The 9572-nt window shown below is 37.8% G+C and overlaps 1 protein-coding gene across 1 annotated transcript; it reads right to left on the bottom strand.

The window, feature by feature from the left end:
* LOC132131713 (lysophosphatidic acid receptor 3-like) lies at positions 1–8242 on the bottom strand. Its single transcript, XM_059543801.1, has 3 exons — positions 8088–8242; positions 6757–7514; positions 1–495 (listed from the first exon to the last, which is right to left on the bottom strand). Exons 2-3 carry the CDS (start codon positions 7496–7498, stop codon positions 164–166), a joined length of 1074 nt encoding a protein of 357 aa, XP_059399784.1. The 5' UTR covers positions 7499–7514; positions 8088–8242; the 3' UTR covers positions 1–163.
* Positions 8243–9572: the final 1330 nt, after the last annotated feature.

Below are 9572 nucleotides of genomic sequence, written 5' to 3'. Positions count from 1 at the left end.
AATGGTAGAAATAATGCATTGCTTTGCACTGTCATTAAATTCCCTTTGAGTTCTGCTCTGACTTTTCATCTCTGAGGGCAGACTGCTGGAGAATTCAGGAGCAATAGCACATCAGGATGATAAAAATGGCTCTCACAGAGTCCAAAAAGAACCCGGCCCACCTTCAAGACGTCAGTATCTCCGTTGTGGAGACCTTGCTGTCCTCTGCGTTGTTCTCTTTCAGGCTACTGTTAGTCTCCCGACCAGAGTTGCGCTGAATGTTGGCCCTGGATGACCTCTGTCGCCTCGTCCCGCTGTAAATGCAGCGCATCAGGTTCTTGATAGTGGTCCACATTTCCTCATCTCTGTAGGAGTAGATGATCGGGTTCATGACGGAGTTGAGGACGGCGAGGAGCAGCAGCCAGCGTTTGAATTTCAGTACTTTGCATTCCTCGCAATTGAGTCCATCCATGAGCAGAACCACAAGTCCAGGGGTCCAGCAGATCACAAATGCTCCTAAAGAGACAAACATTAGGGTTTCAGTTTTTTTTTTTATGATAAAAATATACATTTGAAGATATCACATACATGTTACACATATACGTGTTTATTAATACATAAATAAACATTTAAATAAAACAAAAATGAGTTTTATATTATTTTTATAAAAAAAATATTGTATATAAATTAACTTTTTTTATTTATTTGTCTAAATATATATATTTTTAAATCTATGCTTTATTCTAATAAAACTTATACTAGTAACTTATATAACAGGGTTGAAAGTGTTACAGTTTAACCTTACGAAGGTTATGAAACAAGTTGATATTTAATTTTTTTTTCTTTCCTCAAGGAAATGAAAACAGAGACATTTGCCATTGGTTCCCTCCACAGTTCGTCTCCTCTCACAAATAGTAAATATGCCTTGCTGCACCCCTAAGATCAACCTTAAACACACATTTCATTTTGCATTGTTGTAGACACTGCCGTGATTTTCCTCATTGTTTGTTTTAACTACATTTAGAGAATGCGTTTCTGCCCCAACATGCTCAACACTTTTGTTTTCGATCCTCAGTAGAATGATTCACAGCAACAAAGCTGCTTTCACGGTTCCCCATAATTCTTGTAAATTCATATGAAATCCTGTCTGTACGGCAAAACAAGCTCAGACAAACAGGACAGATCTCAGGTGAGGAACATGTAGCAGCATGTCTTTCGAGATTAGAAAACACTCATGAGGACTAAAATGAACAAAGAGATCGTTGTTTTCAGATGCCAGAGCTTCTCCTGACAAAGCCGTGCAAAACCCACCTCCTGTTTCACTACTAAAAATTATTTTCTTAATCCGTATTTTTGTCTTTTTTAATAGGAAAAATATTCTTACATATAAACCCTGATGGATTTAATTTAGTTTCTTAATTCATTTTAAAAAAGTTTAGATATTGTTCCTGTAAAACATGTCATAACCTTAGTGGAGCGTGTGTAAGGCTGGAGAAGGATTAGCCCTCCCCTGGCCATGGGTCGGAAATTAATGGGGGCTTGGGACAAAATGTCGCTCCACAGTCAGTTAAACTAAATCCATTACAGCTGTCATGAATGAAATCAATCTGTTCATGTTGCACTTTACAACCAATCACACACGATTCCGTTGTGTTTATGAACGCAACGACCAATCAGAAGCGTTCAGATGAGTGATCATCAAATCCTAAACCTCATCAAATGGGGATTCCTCTGTGGTTTCTAGTAAGTTTACCATTTAAGTGAACACTCGTTCTCTTTAATCATATTTAATGGTTGTGGAGGAGGACAGAGTGCCATGTTTTCTGCAGATGTGCACAGAGTTGTAAGAGCCCTTTGCATATATGCATTTATCACATGGCATAACAAACAGCAGTGGTGAGAGGGTTGGGTACGGAAGGGCCACAGAGCCTCAAAGGGGCCACAACTATTTTAAAAGAAGACCTTGAAAGATTTTTTAATTGTGTAACAGACCATATAATGCCAGCACTGCTACAGATGGAACAGGAATCAGGCATAAACAATAAATGAAACTAAATGAAGTAGTTACCTCGCAAAACTTTTGAGTGTTTTGCAATCAAACACAAAAGTTTCTCACAGGATTATAAAGGTTTTGCAAGGGAGCACAAAGTTCCTTTTTTCACAAAGTTTAGAGAGCAACTGCAAAGTTTCTCAGGAAATGCAAAGGTTTTGTTTCTTGGGGTAATGTGAAGTTTTGAGAGCAAGCTTGGGGAACACAAACATTTTGTGAATGAATGCAAAGTTTCTTTGGGAAACAAAGGTTATGCAAGCAAACAAACTTCCTTGGGGGAACGCAAAGTTCCCCCAAGTTTTTACGGATGATCGCAAAGTTTATTTTTCTTTTAGAAAGAACACAGAAGCATTCAAATACATATATATTCCTCCAATCTCATATTTTCCATCACGATGTACAACCCGATATTACGAAATTTTAGATTTAGTCCGAGAGCTCTCAGTCCCTCCATTGAAGCTGTGTGTACGGTATACTGTCCATGTCCAGAAAGGTAAGAAAAACATCATCAAAGTAGTCCATGTGACATCAGAGGGTCAGTTAGAATTTGTTGAAGCATCTAAAATACATTTTGGTCCAAAAATAGCAAAAACGACGACTTTATTCAGCATTGTCTTCTCTTCCGGGTCTGTTGTGAGAGAGTTCAAAACAAAGCAGTTTGTGATATCCGGTTCGAGAATAAATCATTCGATGTAGCCGGATCTTTTTGAACCAGTTCACCAAATCGAACTGAATCGTTTTAGACGGTTCGCGTCTCCAATACGCATTAATCCACAAATGACTTAAGCTGTTAACTTTTTTAATATGACTGACACTCCCTCTGAGTTAAAACAAACCAATATCCCGGAGTAATTCATTTACTCAAACAGTACACTGACTGAACTGCTGTGAAGAGAGAACTGAAGATGAACACCGAGCCGAGCCAGATAACGAACAAAAGACTGACTCATTGGTTTTCAGATCACCAGTACTTCTTTCGGACAGTTTGATTCAATAAACCGGTTGAAGAAACAGTTCACCGGTTCTTTTGCGCTCGACGTAATGACGTCATTGGCGATGATTGCCCTTGATTCAAGCCTTCGGTTTACCCGCACTCAAAACATTAGCACAGAATCAATCACCAAAAGAATCAGTTTGGTTCAGACGCAGTGTGTGTCAGTCTGCTTCACGCTGAATCACACATGCGCAGTATCATCAGCTCCTCGGTTCTCGAATCGAACGCGTCTGACAGAAACGGTTCTTATCTCGTGAAAGAGTCAGTCTATTGTTCGTTATCTGGCTCGGCTCGGTGTTCATCTTCAGTTCTCTCTTCACAGCAGTTCAGTCAGTGTACTGTTTGAGTAAATGAATTACTCCGGGATATTGGTTTGTTTGAACTCAGAGGGAGTGTCAGCCACATTTTTTTAAAAGTTAACAGCTTAAGTCATTTGTGGATTAATGCGTATTGGAGACGCGAACCGTTTAAAACGATTCAGTTCAATTTGGTGAACTGGTTCAAAAAGATCCGGTTGCCTCGAATGATTCGTTCGCGAACCGGATATCACAAACTGCTTTGTTTTGAACTCTCTCACAACAGACACGGAAGACAAGACAATGATGAATAAAGTCGTAGTTTTTGCTATTTTTGGATCAAAATGTATTTTCGATGCTTCAACAAATTCTAACTGACCCTCTGATGTCACATGGACTACTTTGATGATGTTTTTCTTAACTTTCTGGACATGGACAGTATACCGTACACACAGCTTCAATGGAGGGACTGAGAGCTCTCGGACTAAATCTAAAATATCTTAAACTGTGTTCCAAAGATAAACGGAGGTCTCACGGGTTTGGAACGACATGAGGGTGAGTCATTAATAACATAATTATGATTTTTCGATGAACTAACCCTTTCATTTTGATCTTTCTACATGTACACGGAAAATGTAAATTTTTGCACATGTGAAGTGAATATTTACGAGAAAAAAAGAAGGTACTTTTTCCAGTGGTGAGGTTTCTTTTCTGTTTTCAACAGAATTTCTCAAAAGAGGAGTTGTGTAATGGATTAATGTAACCTTTACCACCAATCATGCCACAGGACAACATAGAAATAATGTAGCATGCTTCTGAAACCCAGGCATCTGCTTTTATCTTAAGTTCGTACAAGAAATAACTGATGAGTACTGGGCTATGAATCTTCACGTATCTTCATTATACTGTCTCTCCAAAAACAATCCCTCCTGAAAACAAAGCGATCTCATCTGGCCAAAAACGGATTTTCACACATGTGAGCAATTGCTGTTAAAGACAGTCATGCATCAAGTATGAGTTTCACGCTCTTTTACTCCAAGGCAACAGGCCACTGGTGCTGGTGGTTTGATTCAGATGCCAGGCAGTGTAAAGAGCCACCTTGTGCAAGATAATTATACAGGCCTGGAGGAAGCCTGTTGTGCAGGGAACAAATGACTCCTCCACTTTGGCCCTATTTGCAACTTGAAGCAGTAAGAGATACTCCTATAAACTTGTATAAAACCAGATTTTCTTTCTCTGCAACATGCTGGCCTGACATAATTACATTACATATATGAATATACACTTTCTATAAAGAGCATTTTTGAGAATTTTTTAATTAATAATGATACTTAAGTATCTTAAATACTTAAATGTATTACAAAAAATAATTATATATATATAATATCACATCATGTATATTTACTTCACTGCTTATTAATATTTTAAAAAGTTGTGATGCAACTCTACAAAACATATTAATTAAAAATTTATTAAAATATATTTAACTTGAAAATCACCTTGAACTTTTTATTGATGAATGATGAAAATGCACTTTCACCACATGACATGTTAAGAGTTATTAAATGTAAAAAATTTTATTGTTTCCTTCCCTTTATCACACACTCTTATTTATCAATGGCCTGTTTGCAGACAAAACGTCTGGTAGATTGTTTGAACACACACTTCATAATAAAAGACAAAGTAAAACAAAAGGCAAAAGAAATCCAACCTCTGAATTTATGATGGCAAAGATTGCAATGGTGGAAGGTTTTGTGTTTTGTGTCTCATTGTTAACTCTTCAGTTTCTCGTCTACATCTCCTCATTCAAGTTTAACATCTCCAAAAAAATATGTAGATATCTGCCCGCGGTTAACAAGATATGAGATCACATCTTTCCAATCTAAATATCTGTCATGTCTGTATTAAATTTGCAGAAATATTTACCCACCCTGTCCCACATTTGAGTGGGTTACAAGTCTGGCAAGAAATATTTGAGACCCTACAAGCCTCCGTTGTGAGTAAAATTAACATATTCAGCAGTCTGGGAGCATTTATCATGCTTACAGACTAAAGGCGTGGACTTTGGACAGCTCATCAGAGCAATGGAGGCTTGTGGGAAAACTATAAACCAACATATCCTGTAATTGCCATTGAACTTTGAGTGACTGAGGAGTGATGATACATTCTGATACATATCACAGTCTGGAATGCATGTGGCGGTTCAACGAGCCATATTTGTGCAATGAATTCACTTTCAATTTTATCAGACTACTTGACGTAATTTAGTATTGGCATACTAAGGGATAGTTCACAAAAAATACAATAAAGAAAGAAATTCTGTAATCATTTACTCAACATCGCGTCATTCCAAACCAGTAGTGGTGAACAAAAATAAATATTTTTACCAAGACATCAAACCAAAACTAGTTTGGATAATTACATTTGGGCAGTTGGGTAATTTAACTATTTATGCCTTTTAGGGTGTTGTCATTTCTGGTGATAAAGCAGTTGTATAGAATGTCTTCGGAAAAGAGGCGAAGTCGAACAAATTAAACATACAGCTACTTGAGCATAATTTTTGGTAATGGGGAAGAATGCTCAGACAGCTGACATGTTTACTTGTTTTAGGTTGTCCACATTGTTTACATGAAACAGAAACTGAAACAGTCAAAACATAATTAAAGTTTTGGTTAAAATGCATACTGTTTAGTCAGCTGAATCTGCCAAAAATGTTTTTTCAAATGCAGAGATTTCAGTGCATCAATACAAACTGGTATGATTGAAATGGCAAAAAACTATGGATGAAATAGTTTTGCTGGAACTTTGTATTGATGCACCGAAATTTCTGCAATTTCCCGCCACAAAATTCATACATTTTGACAATTTCTGCCAAGTATTTTCAATATTTCACTGCATCACTACAAACCAGTATGCATTTTGTTCTTCTGTTAAATGTATAAGACAATTTTAATTAATGAACGCTTTAACCATTTTTGACCATACAATGAAATTCAGTTGGGTCCAAACCCACAAAAGACTTTAATGCAGTTAGATGCCATATTGGATTTAACACAAAAATGAGGCTGTGAGGGAACGACTACAGTATTTACAGTAGCACACACTGCACAATGGTCTTAGATCACATAACTTTTATGGGGTTCTTGCCTACATAAAGTTTTTGGAATGACGTTTCATCAGCTGAACAATTAGTAATGATGTTAAACTACAGTACAATCCATTGAATGCACTGTACTTCTATCCTCTTTTTTATTCCTGTCAAAAATGAAATATGCCTAAATCCTGACTAAGGACTCCACTGACTTATAAAATCTCTTCTTTTGCATTCCAAAGAAAAAATAAGTTTGCACAGGTCTAGAACAACATGAGCATTTTCATTTTTGGGTGAACTATCCTTTTCGGAAGACCACATCTAAAGGAGCATCTCCAGAACTTACCAAGTACGGTCATCACAGTTTTGATGAGCTTGACTGGCGTCCTCTTCCGATGAATAGATCCAGAAGTGTGTGCCTTCAGGACAACAGTCTTTCTCGTCACATAGATGTATATCCTCAAGTATATGCACACCATTATGAGGAAGAGAACCAGGTTGGACATAGACCAGAAGATCAGGTAGCTCCGGCTAAAGATGGGTGCCAATGTGGAGCACTGGTCCAGACTGCAGATACAGTTCCAGCCCAAACTAGGAACGGCCCCCATAAATAGAGATATACCCCACACAAGGGCAATCAACAGGGTCACGCGCCGTTTGGTGAGGTTACTGTGAACCTTCCAGTTCATGATGGAGATGTAGCGCTCGAGGGCGATCACCAGGAGGTTGGTCAGAGACGCGGAGAGACTAGTGTCCAGCAAGCCCTGCCGAAAGAAGTAGCCGTGAACGGTGAGCTCGCGAGATATTTCCCCTGTATTGAACATGAGATACACGTAAGCGATCCCGGCGAGAAAGTCTGAGGCGGCAAGGTTGGCGAGGAGATAGTAGAAGGGGAAGTGAAACCTCCTGTTTGTCACCACTGCCGCGATAATCATGGCGTTGGCCACTAGGATGAAACAACAGCAGATGGATCCAGCGCACTGAACCAGGATGAGCTGTGTTTGGTCCCATTCATTTGAGGTTATGTTGCTGTTGTTGTAGAAAAAGCCCATGGGCTTTTCATGGTAGCATACGTTATACCTGGCCATCTTTGGACAAAAACCACTATGAATGGAAGGAAAACAACAAATAAGTCGGCTATATTTTATAAGCTTCAGTTATTAGTCATTTATGGGAAACCCCATAATTAAAAAAGACAAAATGCACAAAGAAATGACAAAGAATGCAACACTCAAACATAACAATAACATCCAAATAAATCTAAATAAAATAAAGACTATCCATATTGCCTTTTTAAATACACTATAAAATAGTTTGTTTTTCACATCTAAAAATATATATTTTTTTGCAGTTAGTTTTTTTTTTTAAGTATAACGTATTTAGTTCAGTCTGTACTGTAGCATTTTTACATTTTTAAACCGTTTATCCAATGTTTCATCGCCATTTTAATCACATTTTGTCTTCTCCAGTTGGTTTTTAAACTGTAGTGTATAGTCTCTAAATTAGTATAAGCCCAAATGCTGTCTCAGATTGATTTGCATGCATGTTGCACCGCAGGTTACAGTCAAAACAAACCACATCAATCAAAATCTCACGAGAAATCAAGTTCTGGCGCTATTGTCGGCTCCTTAAAACATAACCAGATGTATGATCCAGTAAGTAATACAGCTCTCTTACCAGTGACAGACCCGTCAGGTACTCGGTTCACTCTCCATGTGTAGTCCGAAGTATCGCGCAATCCGGCGTGACTCCACAAACACGAGACGACTCTGAAGTGAAGTCAGTGAAGTTTCTGCAGGAGTTGGATCTCGAGAGTTTTAGGGAGGAGAGTGTGGCACTGAACTGATAGACTGTCAGTCAGTGAGGGCGTGGTCAACGCACACCACCCGCAGTGCCGAGGCTTTAGTAAAAAGTAAATAAAAACTCAACGCTATAAAGTTTTTCGAAAAGGAAATAACGCTAACGCTTTTCATCTAACCACGAGTCGAAGACCTCAAGTTTTTAAGTAAAAAACTTTACTAATTTAAGATTGCGCCACTGTAGAATTACGCGTTTATGAGGCGCTTTTTCTCTGTCAGCGTCTATTTCATAATGTTACGCAATTTTACTCAGGTGTGTGAGGTAAAGGTGGATCCACAACATTCAACATCATCAAATATGAAGATTTTGCTCTTGAAAGTATGGCACCTTAGTGAACATTTAAGATTTAAGCAGTCATAATGAGGAAAACATGTATGGAGATTGATAGGAACGCTATTTAGAGGAGAAACAAGCCATATTCATAAAGAGATTTGTTTTTATTTTGGCGCAGTTGCTCTGCATGTCATCATTGTGATTGTAAATGTAAGCCTATGTAAATATTTAACTGTCGGAATGGGCTTAGTTTCATTGAATAGGACTGACAATAAAATAAAATAAATACATAATTAAAAACATAATAGATGTATGTGTCAGAGCAGGTAAATTACAGATTTTGTGTCTGGTTTGAGATTGAATTTCATTCCTTATAGAAAGAAGAAGTGAAACCATCATTCTAAAACCAAGCATTTCTGGTTTAATTGGTTTTTGTGGTCAAGAAAGCACCTTTTGCAAAACTCTCTCTTTTAAAACCCATCTAATTTTACAAGCCTACTTTGAATAACAAAGCTTTAACCCAAACCCCCACCCGTCCGCCTGCCTGCCCAAAAAGGAAAAACACACACACAAAGGGCGTCTTTTAGTTTGCAAATACAAACTCTTTTTTATTATCTTTCATTCCCGCACCCAAGGTCTTTCTCCCAGTGATTGTTTGCTTACTAAGAAAGTCACGTAGGAACTTGTCTGCCTTCCCTGTTAATTGTGGGATGATGATGATAATGAGCTGTGATTCACATCATAAACTGTGATCATCTCCACCAAGACAAAAGTTACCTTAGCTGAGTGGGCAGTTGCATTCTCCAGTGTTGCATATGCACATTACAATCATTCCTTAGACACTTCTCATATTTGAAGCACACTATTAAGAGACTTTATCTTTTAAATATTTCGAAACACCTTTGACTTAACATAGCAAAGGGCTTATATAAATATCAGCACAAATGTGTAATTTAAAGCGACTTCGCTAATGTACAACATGAGCAGACAATCCAGATGAAACATAAATAATATCATAAAAGATATTTC

This window comes from Carassius carassius, chromosome 48 (genome assembly GCF_963082965.1).
Source record: "Carassius carassius chromosome 48, fCarCar2.1, whole genome shotgun sequence".
NCBI lineage: Eukaryota > Metazoa > Chordata > Actinopteri > Cypriniformes > Cyprinidae > Carassius > Carassius carassius.
The sequence above is the reverse complement of the archived record's forward strand: the minus strand, read 5'-3'. Positions and strand labels throughout refer to the sequence as shown.